Raw genomic sequence first — 19,153 nt, forward strand, 5'->3', positions numbered from 1 at the left:
ATGCAGCATTTATTGGACGAGTCCTCACTGAGTTTCTCTATAAATTGCTCCCACAGGGTGCTACTAGTCCAAAGGTAGGGGTGTGGGGTCAGAGTGAGAAAATGGTTGAGTGGAGGGTTTTGCCCAAAAAACACTTTGCACTATGTTGGTATTCTGGTTTTCGGTCCTTGTACCAAAATATCTCCTCTGGTAATAATGATTAGTTGCATCTTCACTGTCTGTGTATATCAATATCCTATCAATGTTGTAATTAATTAACCATGAATGAGATACGTCGGTGTACTATGAAGACTGCATAAACACTCTTGCGTAGTGAAGGGGCTGATGTTGGGAACCCCTGCAGTACCACATGCCTTTCCCAGCGTTGCCTAGCAACCTCTGGGCTCCTGACACGCAGCACTAACCCCCCTTCTCCCTATTTACTGCCTCAAACAGAGACTGCCACCCAGGCACTCTCTCACGCACACACGCGTAGGCAGAAGGACAAATGGCACCTGCCTCCATCGTGATGCTTCAATACATACAATCAAAGCTATATATGTTTGAAGGCATCGGTACATTTAAGAATATTGGAACTCAAACGGCATGAAAAACAATATTATACAGCTCAAAGTTAGTGAAACGATACATTGGTTAGTGCAAATATGTTTCTGTAGCTGCGCTTCAGCTATGGGTTGGTATTAAGAAGAGTTACAGTATAAAGCAAATGATATGACAGTCAATTGAACACATGCCAACCTGTAGTTACGAAGCAGTATGTTTCCGTTATGTGATGCAAAGGAGTTATCAAGTATTTAATTTATTGTTGTGTTTGACTTGCATACCGAATAGAGGCAGACATTTAGGTAGGGATCAACTTATTATGCCCACAGAAAGTGGGCTAAGGAGTCTACAGAAGAGAGAGTGAGGACTGGATGTCATACACAAACCAAACCTGCGTAGATGCGCTCTGTGTCCTGTAGATGGCGCTGGAGACATGTTCCGCAACCGCTCTCTAATCCTAATCCACAGCAGATCTCCAGCGTAATTTAGCATTATACCTGTCATTATATGAAGCCATATTTGAGATCAGAACGTTTGGGACAGCCTTTTCATGTCACACAGAGGTGAATTTGTGTCTCAGACGATTTCTGTATGGGTCAGACAGATACAAACGGCCTCCACCACACACACCTAAATTACTTTTCCTCCCATCAACCGTACTTAACTTGTTTGCTGTAGACTGATCGTTACATCCACAGTTACCACGTATTGATTTGTGCTCCAATACATGAATTTATATCAATAGATTTTGCAAGCCTTTCTGTCATCATGTTTGTTGGAAATTGTTAAACACACAGCGTATTGGTTTGTGGATTGGACTGGAGGACAGTTCCACACCAGGTTATTGGTTTTGGAGCAGGAACACAGAAAGGAGTGGGGGGGGGGAAGGGATGTTGCTGCCCTGCTAGTGATGGCCATATGCACATGTGTAGATTAATTGTCACAGGACCAGTATATTGGCATCTGTGTGTGGCAGAGGACAGTATCAGCTCTGAATGCTAAAGAGGGTGGAGCCCAAACGCTCCTCACCAACCACGGTACAGAAGCCCGCTTGTAAACCCGCTTATGAAATCCAGCCTCAGTCCTAATTGCATAGCCTTAGTTGTCATGTCAACTCGAGTATGTAGGTTATTCTCAGCCATATTTTCTGTTCTATAAATCATTGGTCCATTCATAATTTACTGTATGTAAAGGCTGTGCACTGTGTGTCCGTCTATACATGGCCATCTGTCACAGTGCTTAAGCCAGCCTTGCTTTATCGGTTGGGAGTGGTCCCCCTCTGTGGTAACAGATTTGTGGGGAACAGTAGGACTTCCAAGCTAAGCTGTCATCACTATGATTGCAGTTTGAGCTTCCTGGTATCATTCATCTTGAAGGATTTCTTCTGAGATTCTATACCTAGGTGAGAGGGACTTCTACACAATAGAAGCAAAGAGGGAAAACCATCTTCAGTTCAAACTAGAACTTTATAGTATCCTTCCTGAAAGATGGTTTACCGGGTCATTATGTTATACATTCAGTATAAAATAATAACCAGAATTATAACTACAAAACAATTGTCATCAGCAAGGTTGCTACAATAAAGGGCTGTTACAATAACTAAGAACTGTTTCAGAAATATATGGTTGAGTCTCTAACACTACTCAAGTTCCTTGCCCGATAACAATTTGAAGTGGATCCTTTTATCAACTGTGAAATGCATTTTTCATTAGCTACCAATGATGTACACTGATTCACTCAGCCAGTGATTCAAAAATACTTTATTGTTATTCAGTAGGTATTGTAAGTTATCATGTTTATAGATGTAGATTATTTAGTGTAAAAATCCATATATATATATATATATATATATATATATATATATATATATATATATATATATATATATATATATATATATATATATATATATATATATATATATATATATATATATATATATATATATATATATATATATATATACAATAGACAATATTTATTAAATAGATACTGTCAACCACCATTTACTCCATAAGTAAAGACCAGAATAGATTAGTAGTAAGTATCTACCATGAATATGAGCTAGAGTGACAGGAACCTTTTAACTATCTAGAAATTGCATATCAGTTCAAATTGAGAGTTTTCAAAATCAAAAGTGAATTCTTAATACCTTTGTCAAGTGGCCAGACTACAGGGTTAACTGTTTGCTCATCAGCAACAGACCTAACGAATGCTGATCTGGGCACGGAACACTCTCACATCAAGATTTAAAGAATGCCATGTTCACCCACCTACCCCTGGTTGTGAACAGTGACTCTGCGTTGCAATCCCTGTCGTCTGATGACATGTATGACTGTGTATCCTAATCCGGGGGCAACATTGATTATTCATGCCGGGAGAAGGGGGGCCCCCCCGTGCTGACATGTGCCATACTCACTGGAGCCTGAGAATGAGAGGAGAGAGAGTGAGAGAGAGAGGGGGTGCGAGATAGAGAAAGGGAACGCGAGTAAGGGAGAAACCGGACGGGGAGGGTGTAAATGCGCGAGTCAGTAAGTGAGATAGTCGGGTGAAGAGAGGGTGTTCTCTTTTAAAGAATACACAGACTGCCGGATGGTTGATGGGGCTAAAGCCTGAGACTCTGATCTATTGGCTAACAAGCTTCTCTTCATCGCTGCGGATCATTTTCTTGCGTCTCCTCTCACTCTGGAATCAGCTGTCTCTCATCTTCATCTGCTTAGCTAAAGAGAATGACCACCTACTACCCAAGACACGAATACGGCTCCAAGGCCTCCAATGGTGGGGATCTTGGCACGACCAAACCAGTACCTGGTAACCCTGGTAACCTGCGGGTGAACCTGAATCTTCAGGAGTCCATTGCACACCTTCACCCCCTTCAAAGGCAGCACGCTATAGAACTACACCAACAACAGCTCCAAAAACAACAATCAGAGCAGCAGCATCAACAACAGCTCCACCACCAACAGCAGCAGCATCAACCGCAGCTTCACCACCAACAACAGCTTCACCAGCAGCATCAACAGCCCTACCGACAGCAAGGCCATCCACCAGTTCAGGCATCCGTGGCAACGTTCACAGCCTGCACTCTCCCTGCCTCGTACAGAGCCAGGAGCCGTTTCATTAACCTCCGGGACAGCGTGAAGAAAAGCCCCACCAAAAGTACGGCTAAAGTCCCAGGTGGCGGAGGTGTGAGGCCTGACATACCGTGGGTCCCATTCTCCTTCGACAAGGTATACCTTACCATCATCTCATCAGTTCACTACAAAGAGTTGTGGTACAATTACTAGTGTCCTGGCAAAAGGAATGTGTGGCAAATATGTCCTTATTGTGTGGACTGCAGTGTTAATGCCAAATCTTAGGCTTTATTGAACGTGATTGGTTATTTCTAACCAAGATGTTATAGTTCTTCACTTCTTTGGTCTTGGAATTTGAAGGGAGGGTGCTGGTAAGCTGATGATAACATGGCTTTCTGCCTGGACTCAGTTGATTGAACTGCTTGTTTATTTTGTATAAAGTGTTTTTTATTTGGTCTTTTTGAAGTTGAATTTCCCCCTAAATTGTGGTTTTGACATCTCTCAACATTAGTTATAGTGTCCTGTTCTTTAAGCTCCTCTACAATTAGCCATAAGACAATAACAATGCAATACAGAAGCTACTGTTCGTAAAGCTGATTGTTGTACTGTTCATTCATAGGCTTCAGTCTTAGACAATTCAATTTTAATCTCTGGTGTGTCGTGTGTTGCGGAGAGAGTTTTTATTCATTTGGAGCAATTAAGCACCATTGTGAAAGGATTTTCAAGCGGAGCTTCGAAAGTAGGGCTTGCAGATCAATGTTGTTGATCTGGGCTAATTTTAGCCGCAGTGCTTCATCTCTGTTTTCCATGGGTCTTGGTTCGGCAGTGATAAAGCCCTTCCCTGCTATGCTACTGCACTTCTGCAGAGCTTCATGAGACCACTGAGGTCAAAGGCTTGAGTTCTTGAGATGTGAGCATGAACGGTACTCTGTCCTAAATGAAGTGTTTTTGTCAAACATTCAATGGAAGGCTTTTTACTTTAAAAGATGACAGCAGGACAAAATTCAGTAACTGACTGAAGCAATGTATAATGATTTGTGGATGAATCCATAAAGCTTCCTTTCCATAGTGATTTGTGGAAAACCTGCTCCTACAGTAAATACATGTATGGTAGTGAATGAAAAAATGAATACAGCATACGGTAGTTGGTACAATACTAAGCTCGCAAAAATGTCTCATAAAATCATACTTAATTTCTTAAAACAATTCTGATGCATTCAATACCTAAATGCCTCAGAAGCATGTCCAACAAATCAGTCCTTCTACTATTGAAAGCACAAACACGTATGACTCATCATGTCAGTCATTCTTGCAGTGAGTCACTTCACAAGGGTGTGAGTTTAAAGAACGCGTGAGCACATGGAATGATTCACACTCAACCAAACTCATGATAGTTCTGTTATCTATTCATACCAAAGAAAGTGTACACGGCTCAAGAAAAAAGGAGCTGGCCAAGATTTTCCAGAGGGTGATGCAACCCCTCTATTACACAGCCATCTGCCACTTGTCATCTTCTGCCATGGTGTTTGGAAACACCTCTTGTACTATGCCGTCAAGGGGAAAGATGCCTGGCCTCTCTGATGCACTACAGGGGGATAACTTGCACATCACATGACGGAAGTCACACAACAACTGAATGAGACATATTTGGAACCAATACATTCATACACAGACTACAAAGATTATACTTTTTTCTACTTTGCACTTAAGGAAACGGACATGTTCCCAGGGGTTTTTAAGATGAGACCGGTTGTGCTGGGTAGTTGCAACACTACTCAAAAAATGTACACTCACTTGCTAAATAAGATGGCACAGTTTTAAGTTTTAATTTGCACTTTTTTTTTTTTTTTTTTTTTCTAATCACAAAAAGGGTATCTGTCGAGGTCACCCCATACTGAGTCTCATCTACACACTGGGATTTGGAATAAAATAAAAAATTCCTACACACATAATTTCTCTCTTACACACATGTGCACACACAAGCATACACCCTCTCATCCTCTCTGTCCATATCACGTTCTCTCTTGCTGTTCATCTTTGTTGCAGTGTTTGTCTGACCTTTGACCCCCTCATGCTATTGTTTAGCAGACAGATGCTGCCCCGCCTTCCTCTCCCATAATCCCTGTGATCCCAATCTCAGCTGAGACTGCTGTCATCCCTCCGACGTCACAGGTTTTTTTCCCACCATCCTGTCCTTATTTATTTATTTTGCTGTATTCATGTATTCATTTTTTTCATCCCTGCCATTCCACTTTTGGTTTGATGGAGTTAGGAGATTACAGTGAGCGCGAGAGAGGGAGAGACATAGAGAGAGATTGTGGGAAGAGTGCCACACTTTGCCTTTTTGACTGAAACAGCCCATCCGTGTGCTATCCAGGCTGAGATACAGTGAGTGAGGGGAAAAAGAGAGAGACAGTGAGAAAGAGAGGAAGGGAAGTGGTGAGCACTACCGACGCAAGCCCAGAGGATTTAATTTGATTTATTTAGCCTTCATGCTTCAGCATTGCATATTCTGCAGTGTAAAATGCCATGTACGTATGCTCTCCATCCTGGTAATCTCCTCTGAAAGCCAGTCACTCCCCTTTTTCATCCTCAGTTGATGTGTAGCATCATGAGGAGAGTAAGTGAATGTTGTCTTTCCTAACCGAAGGGGCTATTTTAAGATTGTAAAGATATGTTTAAAAACATTTGAGAGTTTTTTTTCTGTCCGAATGTATAATGGAATTGGCAGGATTTTTGGAAGTGTACTGTGTGTCATACTTTGGAATGCAGTCCTGAAAAGCCAAAGAATGAGCTGATTTTGTTTCCGTTTACAGGCGAACCCTCCCCCTGTAGTGGTCAATACAGACAGTCTGGACACGCCTCCATATGTAAGTTCAACATGTTTGTTAATCTACTGTCGCTGTGCATAGCATATTATATCCTGTATTGAAATATCCCCTCTTTTCATTTGGATTATTATAAATGTATTTATATAAGTTAACAATACATCATTACATTGAGGTTTTCCCGGAATAATCAAATAATCTTTTATTTCAGGAGAAAGATTATTCAAAATCTATAGTTCAGTCTAAATAGAAATGACTGGTTTGTTCTTGTGTGTGTGTGTGTGTGTGTGTGTGTGTCTCAGTCGGAAACGTGTCGTGTATCTGTGGGTTCCGCAATAACCGACCAGAGTGCATCTCCTAAGTTAATTTCTTCACTTCATTTCCCATGAGGTCTGAGCAGGGGTCAGGGGTTAAGGCTGCCTATTATTCTGACTACTCAAGATGATGACATCTGCATCTTTTTCTAAAACCAAAGCCTCAGCAGCTTTGAAATAAGAACATCCAAAGCCTCATGGGATCCACCCTTTGAGTTGGTTCTCTTAGTGGAGCAGTTCTGGGATTCTGTGATGTGATTTGTCCTGTTTGACATTCAGATGGGAGCAGTCTCCGATTGTGAGCTTCATATTAGAAATGTGCATGTGTAGTTAAGACTGTATACATTTACATTTTGTGAACTTAGCTGATGCTTTTACCCAAAGCTACATGCAACATGGTGCTTACCTTCATTTCTTTAACCATTAGTGAAGAATACAACTTTATACTTTTGTTTGGCCTTTGTTACTCCTTTTATAGAGGGAATTGTGTGCTGTCCATGGTGCTTAAAGCAGATTGATGCTGGCAGTATATCCAAGCCTTATTCACTCCATGGCAGATTCAGTCAAAGCATTTCAGAATATAGGCTACCTGACAAAAGGCTACAAGCAGTATTTACGAAACATAAACGGTGAACCTGATGTTTGCTGGGATTCTGTTTTTATGCTATGTCATAATTGTAGTGTGTACCAACTTGTATGTACACCACCTCCACATGTCCTGTTTTGTCATATGAAGGAAGTGAGTAATGAGGGTAATGGCTGAATATATTATCAAACGGCCTCAGTAGTGTAAAGGATTCATGCCAAGCAATGACACTAAATGTCAAAAGCGGGTGAAGCGGCGTGTGTTCATATCCCTAGCTTTTCTTCATCCCCTTCCTTGGCCTCACACCAATCAGAATTAAACTGACGACGACAAAGCAGCCTTTAAAGTTGTCCCACACCTGATTTGGATCGGCAGTGCTCAAGACATTGGGTGTTGTCAGCAAGATGGGTCTTTGTCTTTGCAGGATTCATTTGTGCTGGGGGAGATAGACGGGATGAAAGCAGTAGACGAGGTTGCGCTGCTTCTCCAGGTTTTGCTGACTGACGGTGGTTCTCACTTCTCCGAGTACTTCTTGTGCGTTTCATGTCTTTAATTCTCATGAATCGATAATGGAAAGTACCTGTAGTCGCCCACGGTAACCATTGACAAACCGGAGGTCAATCTGAAAACGTTGTGTCATGATTTTAGGCCCTTTTATTGATGGATTTCATCAATAATTAGCTCCGACTACAGTGTAACGTCAGATGCGGGTTTCTGTGTTCCTCATGCAGACCTAGCCTCTCCTAGGTCCAGACACACCTCACGTGTGTGTGTGTGTTGTGGTTGAGGGTAGACGGACAGGCCTCAGGGCTGACTGAACGAACAGGAAGAGGCCCACACACTATTGATTGTTCTACCAGAGTGAGACAATCGGTCAGCTGAGATAAAGTTTGCCAATCATCCAAACGGCATCATTCACCACCGGTCAAGAAACCTGTTCAGTTGTGGTTGGTTTGCACAGTTTAAAATGGCATTACCATAGCTGGTGTAATGGCCAGATCTGTCCCCCAACATATGCACAGTACTGGAGAAGTGCACGAGACAAGTCCAGCTCACGGGTTAGCTTGGCAGAGTCTGGACCAGAACAGGTTGTTGGTTACCAGTCCTGTTCACATTTGCACATTTTATATCCACTTGGCTGGACATTGACAATGCAGTGAAAGCCTGAGTGCCTACCTAAGGGCACAACAGTGCTCTGCTATTGAATTCATCCAACCATCTCTCTGAAGACTTTGGACAAACTTGGGATAAAAGCATCTGCTAAGTGGATGAATGTAAATCAAGACAGTACAGTTGTGTCTGTACAGAGACTTGTTTAACATCTTCCTTGACCTTGACATTTAGTTACTCTGTAGTCCAACTTCAGAAACAGAACAGGTGGATTCTGGGTAATACCAACTCCTCATCCGCATCTCTTTCTCTTACCTTTTCAGGTAAATGGAACCGAAGCAGATTATGAATATGAGGAGATTACGCTCGAACGGGTAAGAGAGACCACTCCCCCCTCCTCCCCCCTATTCTTAGTGGGACTTTATTATTAGTGCATGTAATTTGACAGATTTTTCCAGAAACAAGGTCAAATTTGCCCATTAACTCAAAGGGTCTAGTCAGTTTTGTTGCTTTACAATGTAATCCGCCCACAATATTGTGAAGTATTCTGACTTTGACCCATCTAAATTTACATGCAGACTTTATTGTTAATCCACATTTTGTGTGCTTCATTTGACCCCCACTTATTACACAACCTCCAGACTTGTAGAGAGATGGAGAGTCCTTGCTTACATCGTGCAACACAAATGTATACCCTCTTTAAAATCATACAAATTAAATGACACTCATTGAACACAGGAGTTATTAGACTGCATTGTGTTCTCCGCTCTTCAAGGACTCAAGTGATGAATACCTGTATCGCATAATGATAAAGTTCTGTCTATATTTCCTTACATTTATTTATTTTATTTTTTTACATGATACACACCCAAGTCTTTCACTTTGTACACCCTGGCCCCTTGCTAAATGTACCCGCATCTTAACCCTGGAATGTGCCTCTGGTGGTGTCTTTTAAAATTAAAATAAAAAAACATATTTTTTTCGCGTGACCTAATTCAGCTGTGCTCTCTCAAGTGCACATTATTATTAACACGGCGTAAATAAAAAATGCGTCTCCGCAAGCTGTCTCCCTGCTAGCTCCTATCCCTGCGTCGCTGTTCCTCAGACGCGCAGACTTTCTCCCGTGTGTGCCTGTATCCTGGTGCTGTTTACATGTGCTGATATTACCACATTGAAGTGGTTTGGAAATATCATAATTAGATGCATTATAACCTTCCTGCCACACTATATATAATATTCCTGTTGTTGTTGACTAACATCTATGCGGCTTTCGCTTCGTTCTTTCTCCCCAGGGAAATTCGGGTCTGGGTTTCAGTATCGCAGGGGGCACAGATAACCCACACATCGGTGAAGACCCGAGCATCTTCATCACAAAGGTTATCCCTGGGGGTGCTGCAGCCCAGGATGGACGTCTTCGGTGAGGATCACAGACGTGCACACACACACACACACACACTCAGACTGCATGACATGGCTCACACCTGATTGTGTGTATAGGTTTGTACAGAGATATTTTTCTCGACTGTTATACCTCACAGGGTGACCAGGCATAGATTTGGAGTACAGTGGCTACAAGTGTAGAAATGAGTGGTGATATAGTATATATCACCACTCGGATATGTTCAGCTTATGAACATGTGCTCCTGGGGAAAGGAGACCCGTCCACATAGAAAACAAAGGCCTGTAGAAGGGCCTCGAGGCTGGATTCCACAGAATGCTAAGGACCCGGCCAGGTAGAGCCAGTGGCACCACAGGGGATCCCCTCACTGTGTCTGAGGGACGAGCACCCGTCACCCAGCTGCCCAGACGACCCCCAGAGGCTCGGGCTGATTTCACGGCTTCATAAATGTTTCAGAGAGTCCTGGCCGGGGAACGTAATCCAGGTGCTGATGACTGTCAGGATAAGGATAAGGTCACAGCCATGCTATTCTCCATCGTCGGGGGGGGGGGTCAAATATGTCTCCCTTTATGGAGAGTCCAATTGCTCGCTTGCACAGGAGCGTTTTTTGTTTTGTTGTCGAGTCGGTGTCAAAGGGTCATGTTTCTATTCCCTTGTTGATAAAAAGATTAGGGTCAGTTCCATTTCACCCTGCAAATTCATTTGATTCAGGAACTATAAATGAACCCATTGAAAAGAGAGGACCCTTTTGACCAAATCTGAATTCTTATAGACAAATGAGTCCAGCTGGGATAAAGCCTGACTCAGACCCTGACCCGCGTTCCTAACCACCCCTAAACAGTGTCAACGATGTGATCCTGCGAGTCAACGAGGCGGATGTCCGGGACGTGACTCACAGTCGGGCGGTGGAAGCACTGAAGGAGGCGGGCTCGCTCGTACGCCTCTACGTGCGCCGGAGGAAGGCCGTCTCTGAGAAGCTGATGGAGATCAAGCTGGTGAAAGGGCCTAAAGGTACGGACGGAAGCATCACACACATCACATGATCTGCTCTTTTGAATGTAGTGAGATACATTATACCCAAGTTACATTTTACATAATAATAATCGGTCTTAAAGTCATATTAAACCCCTGTTCTGGGGGACTCTTGAAATACATCTCAGCAAATGTCATTATTATTATTAATATAATTCTGTACAGATCCCCAAGTTATTATTAGTGCCTTTTAAACTGTTACTTGGATGTTGAGAATCAACCTTTCTGTCCAGTATAGAGGCTTAAGAATATTTTTTTTCCAACATTATTCATCTGTGTGAAGACAATTTAGAAGGAAAAGCACTTATATTGAGGAATACTTTTTTTTTTTTTTTTTCTTCAACATTTTAGGGTTTAATCCTAAATGTAATAAAAGAAGCAATAATGGTAAATCACTTCTTTGGATTAAGACTGGCCTGGGGGTTCTGACAAGGGTGGGGGGGCTGGGATTGTCCGAGTCACACTACCCTTCTGGCACAAACTGCATTAACTGGGGCTGCCTGCAACCACAATGCTGGCCTTCTCAGTTAGAAATGTATGTATACATCATTATCCATGATGCAAAAGAGGACATTATTGTGCTTTTCATTTCTGGTTGGTAAATAATAAATATATGCAGATTTTTCAATCTGTTGTCTCTATTTGCCAAGTCGCTTTTGCGTTAATTCCCCCAGGGTCTTATGATTATTCAGACAACTGGAACAAATCTTCAGCTCCAATGAAATCTATAGAAAATGTTTTTTCTTTATCAGAATGTACAGTTCCACCATTCGTCTGGGTGGTGTTGGTTTATTCTACTACAGTACGTTAAATGTTCCTATGGGTCTCTCCATAGTGGTCTGACAGACCTGCCTTTTTGTCTTGGTCTCTGGCAGGTCTTGGTTTCAGTATAGCAGGGGGTGTGGGGAACCAACACATCCCAGGGGATAACAGCATCTACGTCACCAAGATCATCGAAGGAGGAGCTGCACACAAAGACGGAAGATTACAGATAGGAGACAAACTTCTGGCTGTAAGTGCGCATTCTAAATGGTGTATATGGACACATTAGTCCTTTAGTCTGATGATATAATGTTTATGTGTGTGTGTACCACCCAAGTGTTCAGCTCTCTGGTGTGTCCCTGTGCAGGTGAACAGTGCTTGCCTTGAAGAGGTGAGCCATGAACACGCCGTGACTGCCTTGAAAAACACCCCCGACGTGGTCTACTTGAAAGTGGCAAAACCCAACAGTGTCTTCATGAATGACAGCTTTGCTCCGCCTGACATCACCAACTGTGAGTACGCTTTTGTGTCGGTTTGTATTATCTCTCCCTTTCAGTCTTGACGTAAACATGTGCCCCCTATATTAAACAAGCTTATTTCCTGTTGATTTGTTCTCTCTGAATTTCTCTACTAATTGAACCTAAGAAACTTGGATGTGCATCTTAAATGTGCGTTTGTGACATCTGCTAAGTTAACAAAAAAGGAATACATTAATTGAATGAAACAATCGATGATACATTTGAGTTAAAACTTTTTTTTAAGGTTTGCACTTCATAGATGGCGTGACGAGGCCATTATCGGGATACTGATGACTCGTTAATTAAATTATTCCCATATCTGAGATTTCTTATATCCGACATGTCGTTTTACCGTTCCATTTGACCTACGGTAGCTTCCCGATTTAAGTGAAATGTAATGGATAACACCAGGTGGTTAAGTCCTGTCCTGTGCGAGAAGGATCTGGGAAATAGATGAAAGGATTCCGTGAAACACTCTGACTCCTAACCACATTCAGCCCAGACGCATCAAATTGCACAGCAAAAGGAGAGAAAAAAAAAGCCAGCCACCCAAATCACAAACCAATTTGCAAAAAACGACCAAATGTGCCAGAGAACCAGCCCCAGCTGGCCACCCCTGACATTTCCGTGGTACTGAGGTTGAAAGTGTGTCAGATCAGCCACCACATTGATCTGTCCTGCTCGCTAGTGGCGGTGCCGGGGGGGGGGCACTAACAGCCCCACAGAGGAAAGGGCTCAAGCCCTATTGATTGGACACATCTGACCAAACTACCCCAACATACTGACGCCAATCACTCCCTCAGCCGTGAATGCCTCAGCAAAACGGCTCCTGATGGTTAGGTTAATGTATACACTGTGAAGCATCATGTCATCAAGTGATGTCGGCTTTAGCAACACGGCCAGCCAGTGATGATGCCCATCTTAGTCGTCAGATTGTTTCCCCAAAAATGTGGTTTATTCAAGGCCATGTGACTTATTTGAAGGGGGTATTACAAAGCAGTTTACTTGCAAACCATTACTGCCCTGTGAGGACAGCAACGGTTTCCTTATTGGGAAGGTGAAGGAATTGGATATTCTGCTTTTCTTAGTAAGTATAGTTTTCTAAGTATAGTTATTTGTACCAGAACAACATAGTCAAACATCAAGGTGAAAAAAGAGCCTTTGTGTGACCATCCATTTTGTAGTGAGAATGCCTGTCCCGCAGGGCACCAAAGGTCATGTCCTCCTCTCACATCCCAGGGCTAGAGGCCTCTATAGACACACACCACACACAAGTTGTTTAAATGCATCCCAGTCATTTCTGTTCCAACTCATTATTGGGGAAGGGAAATTCACATGGGACCACAATTGATCCATCTCAACTAAAAGACAATGCTCCCTCTAATTTACTGTGAATGGCACGTTTCAAAGACAAAACTATGCAGCGCTTTCCTTAAGCACCGTCGGTTCACATGCATTCGTGGCAGATTGCTCCCTTGGTGGATCCCAGCGTGGGTGATGGTGGGGTTGAGGTTGCTCAAGGGGGAAAACGGAGTTAGACTGTCAGTTTCTGCGTGGTACAGAAGTTTTCCAACAACACGAAAACAGGATGTGATGCTGGAGGAAAAGAGGCCAGCAAGAATGTGTACAGTAACATCTAATGTTCAGGGAGCCTCATTTAATATATTCAATTCATAAATGATCATTTAACGTATCACCAGCAATTCACTTGATGAGTTTGTTACTGCTGGGCAGAGATGGGGTTAGTGGAGTTAATACTGTACATTCATTTAAAGAACTACAGATTGTTCTGTGGATATCATCCCCAAAAAAGATTAATTCACTGTAATGCAATGCCATGAAAGACCTAAGCTAGTTCCATCTCCATCCATCTGTTCTTTAAATGATTACAAACTGTATACAATGAGGGTACAGAAGAGTGAATACATAGACATACAAACATGGTGAGTTATTAGTGTGACACTGACTTGACAACTGGACCAAAATACTTTTGAAATCCAGTAAAAAGGTCATCCGCACCACCTTGAGCACAATGCTAGAGGCGACTGTCACTATCAGTGTCTTGGCAGTCCCCCTCTCAGTCCTCTGCTCTCTAAAAAGCCCCTCTAACTGAAAGCTAACGCTAACGCGGTGCTCCCAGAGATCCCCCGAGACAAGCATACCGCTGTCATGACGTGTCCACTCACAGGCGTGAAGGACAAACGACAGACTTGAATCACAGCCCGCGTGTCACGTGCCTAGCTGCTGCTGATGCTACGACCGTTTCCTGCTAATCCAGACAGTAATACACTAATGCAGAGAACGGGGAGAGGTTGTGGGGGTGGGGAGGGGCGAACAATATTATAATGATGGTTCCCGCTAGGAAGCATGGAGAAGGATCTAAACCGGAGTTAATGAATGAGAAATAATTCTGTTAAGTGTTCACAATGGCTCAATAATGGGTGTTTGAGGGGAGGGGTTAGGAAATGGGGACATGATTGTGTTGATGGGCCTTATGATGTGGTGTGCACTGTACCCTCATCCTTCTCTTTGGAGTTATCGGATGCACCAATTGGGTTGATTGGATCAAGAGAAGGGGCTGGGGGAGGGAAGCTGCAATTAAGTGAGAATCAAGGCTTAATCTCCCATTGTTATATTTAATTGAAAAAAGGGGCCTGGAGATCAATTTCAAATGTAGAATACCTACCTGAAGTTGCATTAATACATGTCAACTTGTATTAATTCTAGTGTCACATAAGTCCATATTTGGAGAAAGTCAGTAACAAAGTGCCTATTCTGGGAGTTATTTTTGTGGTTACTTCAGGTTTGTTAACAAACATGTATGTCAATGTTCTCTTGAGAGATAATAAATTACATTTGAGATATATCACTTTCTGTGTCACATACACCATGCTCATTTCATCCGCATGGTTTACTGCCACTGGGACAATTAGTGAGCTTTTTTTGCAAGCACTGTTTGAGAGTGTTACTGCAGTCTTTTTTAGTAGATTGTATGTGGGACCTTAAGTGTTTTGTGTAAACCATGTCACTCACCATCTGTTAATTGCTGGTGAGATTGGACTGTTTATGAAATAATAAAACCTAAGTTCTGTACTAAGCCTCCATGTTCCCAATATAGTATACATTCATCGTCATCTGTACACAGCAAGGGTACCAAATCCACAGACATTTGACTCAAGACAACTCCATCAAACCGTGACCAGGTTCCAAAGGTGCGGGCTCAGCGGACAATGTTCTGAAATTGGAATTGAGACGACATTATGCATGAGTCGTTAGCTGTAGCTTTGGCATGAAGGTAATTGTGCTTGTGAAACTGCCGACCTCCAAGCCTCATAGTAAAAAGCCTGTCAGAGGAACGACCAATCACAATGTCGGAACAGACTTTCATACAGTAAAGGGTAATATTGTAAAAATCATTGGATGGTCTTACAGTCAGCTAATGGAGTTCCCGGCCTCTAATTCATCTATGTAAAGTACAGCGAGCGTTGTCCGTGCTCAAAGCAAGCAGTTGGCAGTTTCTGTCATGGAGCTACAGTACGTTACCATGGCTCTCTGTCATGGAAATGGGAATGAGAGAGAGCATCGGCTGTTGGATTTTTCCGACACGGGGGTGCACACTGGCACACCCACATCCCACCCTGGATGTACGAATGCTCAGGGTTGCATTACTTAACCCCCCCCCCCATACCCCCCAAGGTCTTCCGTGCCTCACACAATCACATCTGTAACTGTAGCCCAGTGCACATTAGCTGAAGGATTGAAGTCGAGACTGTTTCCCCTCCACAAGCTGGTTGCTTTGGCACTGTGTGGGATCAGATGTTGGAGATGTGTTTCAAAGACTTAACGGCTTAGAGGACCAGACCCCAGAGTCTTGAGAACCTTGCTAGTCACAGACACGTACCCTGCCGTCCGCATGGCTCTTCCGTAAAAGCTAGCGCAGGTCTACAGAGTTCAGCTTCTGGTTAGCCGTTTGACATCCGTTTCTGCTTCACCACACAGCACCAGTTCTTGGCTTGGGCATCTAAGACTCCTGTTTTTGTTTTGTCTCCGTCAGCCTACTCCCAACACATGGAGAACCATATCAGCCCTCCCAGCTTCCTGGGACAGCCCCTCCCATCTGCCCCCTCGGGACGCTACTCACCCACCCCCAAGAGCATGCTAGGAGAGGATGATGTCACCAGGTAAGGCAAAAATGATCGCTTTGAATGTCTTCTCGTGATTGATGATGCTCGATCACAGTGCGTGTCAACACACCTAGGGTATACTTCTCTATGGGCAGACTATGAATAGGAGACATTGAATGCTGGAGGGGTGTGTAAGTTGAAGATATGATAGGATAGAGGGACAGTGAGATTGATGGGGGGATGAATGGAGTGTAGTAGAGAGGTGGATGGATAGAGGCAATAAGGATTCAAATGGAAAAAGGGATGCCCTTGGAAGGCGAGAGAGTGATATAAACCAGGAAGATTTGTGTGGGGCTGGCCTTGGAAGGTTTAAAGAGAGAGGGTCTTGGGAGATGAAGTAGCCTCCACCACGCTTCTCTATCTTTTTTTTATTTCTACTCTCCCCTCCAACAGATCTCAGCTCAGTCTGATGGCACTCAAGCCAGAGAGTGAACAGGATTTATTTGATATTTCTCCGAGGCCAGTCAGCCAAAAGCAGCAATCGTGTGCGGCCTTATGCCTCACGGGTAAACAGGAGGGCAGATGGCCAGTCCTCCGGCGATAGTTCTCTTTCTCTCTCACTTTGTCTCGCTCTCTCTCTCTCCGTCCCACTCTGTTTCTATCCACCTCATTCTTTTTTGTCTCTGTGAAGGGAGGAGCAGGGCATGAATGGGCACTTGACGGGCCTGAATTCACTTCCACAGGTTCTGTCACCTTGTGACCTTTATTGTGAAGGAGGGAACAGGAGGCAGAAGAGAAGCAGCAGAGGAATACCCTCAAATATTCAACATTCGTACAGCATGACTGTCAGGGGCCTCTTGTTGGATCGTGTTCGTCTAGGAAGAGGGGGACTAACAAAGGTCTACAGTGTTTAGTAGTGGGGGAAAAGGCTGTTTGCGTAGAACTAAGTCGACTCGAACGAACAGCACAAACACTGAATTAACCGACTGACAAGCAGAAGACAGGAAGGGATTTTAATAAGACGGACACTGAGATAATCAGTTGGAAGCAGTTGCGGTAATGATGATCATTATGCATGACGTATAAGCAGCCAGTCACAGACTGTAATACATGGATGAGAAGGAGGAGAGAAATAGAAGGGAAGACGACACACAGACAGAAATATACACACATGTGGCCGCAACCATGGACAAATGCAACTTGGGCAGGGTTAGAAAAAATCCTACTGTGTTCTTTTCTAACAAACTTCCAATGGACTGTTTTGTGTAATTTTGTTCCCAAGGTTGTACGTCTTTATACCCTATATATAATGATGGGTATCCTATCAAAGGACCAACGGCCATAGTAGTATTGTATAATGTCCTTATCTCTCCAGCTTGTGTAGCACCTTGCTGTGTGTTTATGTGATAGAAATAACACTGCGGTTTTGCCCTCTAGTGGTCAAACTTGTTCATCACATTAATAAACTGATGAAGCAAGGGATACATCAAAAGCATCATTTATTGTTTGATTTGAAACTTTTTTTTTATTCATGTACTCAACTGGTTTAGCTTAAATTATTTAGATTCAATCAAGCCCTTGCCTCAAGTTTCAAAGTTACAAAATTGCTAATTTTGTTCTTTGAAATGACAACCCTTTAAAGAGGGAGCTGGATGAAAAGGAACTTTTTCTCTGCTCAGTGAATCTAATTCCTTTATGCCTTGTCCCCCAGAGAACCTAGAAAGGTGGTGCTCCACAGAGGAGCTACGGGGCTGGGCTTCAACATAGTGGGCGGGGAAGATGGAGAGGGCATCTTCATCTCCTTCATCCTGGCAGGAGGCCCTGCAGACTTGTGTGGGGAGCTGAGGAAAGGAGACCGCCTTGTCTCTGTAAGAACACGTGCACATTCTCACACACACACACGAACATATAATCATATCAATGATATCAAGTATGAATTATCTCCTCCCCCCAATTATTTAGATATCTAAAACAACCTCCACAGTGAATGATCTGTATCATCCCTGTCAGGTGAATGGTGTGGACCTGCGCAGTGCCACGCATGAACAGGCAGCGGCGGCCCTTAAGAATGCTGGTCAAACGGTCACCATCGTGGCCCACTACAGACCAGAGGGTGAGCCACTTTGATATTATCTCCACGTATGTTTTGATTATAGGTCGATGGTGGATGTGTCAGCAAGTAAGATGTGAATTCCAATCAACGTAAGCTCACATAAGGGTCGATCTTCTGAATTCTATTGAATTCATCATCATGAAATGCCTTTGGAGAGTGACTTCGGAAAGCGAGTCGGGACAGAGGGTGTTCACAGCGGGAGGTGGGAGGAGGGAGCGCAGAGGGATTGAATTATTGAAAGATGAGAGAGGGAGAGGAGGTAAGTGAGAGGGAGAGAGGAGCCAGGAGGCTGGAGAGGAGTGCAGAGGCAGCAGAAAGAGGACTTCAGTATCAGTCACCGTAGGATGCTGTTTCAGTAGGCTGCAACTTGGTGGTCAGGACTGTACCAACTGCCGGCTGAAGTATTTGAACTTCAATGCGTTGGCTCCTCTTGTAAGTACTGACCCTAGTCACGAGGAAGAGAGTTGACAGTCGCTGGTTTGTTTTCTAATCATAAACTTGACTGCTGTCCTTCTGAAGTATTTGACAGAACAGTATATCATGTATATGCTTGCCAGTATATCATGTTGACGCTTGCCTTCCTGCAAAGTTTGAGGGACAATAAGATAACAAGGTGAAACCATTAGGTTTGTAATAACATTAGGTTTATTTTAAAAGATTGGAATGCTTGTTTAAACTGCTTGGTGCAGTCTACATTAATGTGTTGGTGTGGACACATTTCTGGTGGGGTGTGAGTTCTCTCTTGCCGCC

The 19,153-nt window shown here is 43.3% G+C and overlaps 1 protein-coding gene across 21 annotated transcripts in view; it reads left to right on the forward strand.

Moving 5' to 3' along the window:
- Nucleotides 1–19,153, forward strand: part of dlg1b (discs large MAGUK scaffold protein 1b) — a 64,899-nt gene that overhangs the window by 36,253 nt on the left and 9,493 nt on the right. For 11 of the 21 annotated variants that reach the window (XM_062482156.1, XM_062482157.1, XM_062482158.1 and 8 more), the window contains 9 exons: nucleotides 6,434–6,487; nucleotides 8,779–8,829; nucleotides 9,748–9,872; nucleotides 10,696–10,865; nucleotides 11,762–11,898; nucleotides 12,016–12,160; nucleotides 16,221–16,347; nucleotides 18,002–18,158; nucleotides 18,301–18,403. In XM_062482156.1, the coding sequence (XP_062338140.1) occupies nucleotides 6,434–6,487; nucleotides 8,779–8,829; nucleotides 9,748–9,872; nucleotides 10,696–10,865; nucleotides 11,762–11,898; nucleotides 12,016–12,160; nucleotides 16,221–16,347; nucleotides 18,002–18,158; nucleotides 18,301–18,403 (1,069 nt within the window). Of the gene's footprint in view, nucleotides 1–3,257; nucleotides 3,774–5,702; nucleotides 5,790–5,885; nucleotides 6,149–6,433; nucleotides 6,488–8,778; nucleotides 8,830–9,747; nucleotides 9,873–10,695; nucleotides 10,866–11,761; nucleotides 11,899–12,015; nucleotides 12,161–16,220; nucleotides 16,348–18,001; nucleotides 18,159–18,300; nucleotides 18,404–19,153 lie in introns of those variants that run through there. The other 10 variants (XM_062482159.1, XM_062482160.1, XM_062482177.1 and 7 more) reach the window with 4 other exon arrangements.

The sequence above is a fragment of the Osmerus eperlanus genome, chromosome 16, assembly GCF_963692335.1.
Source record: "Osmerus eperlanus chromosome 16, fOsmEpe2.1, whole genome shotgun sequence".
Taxonomy (NCBI): Eukaryota; Metazoa; Chordata; class Actinopteri; order Osmeriformes; family Osmeridae; genus Osmerus; species Osmerus eperlanus.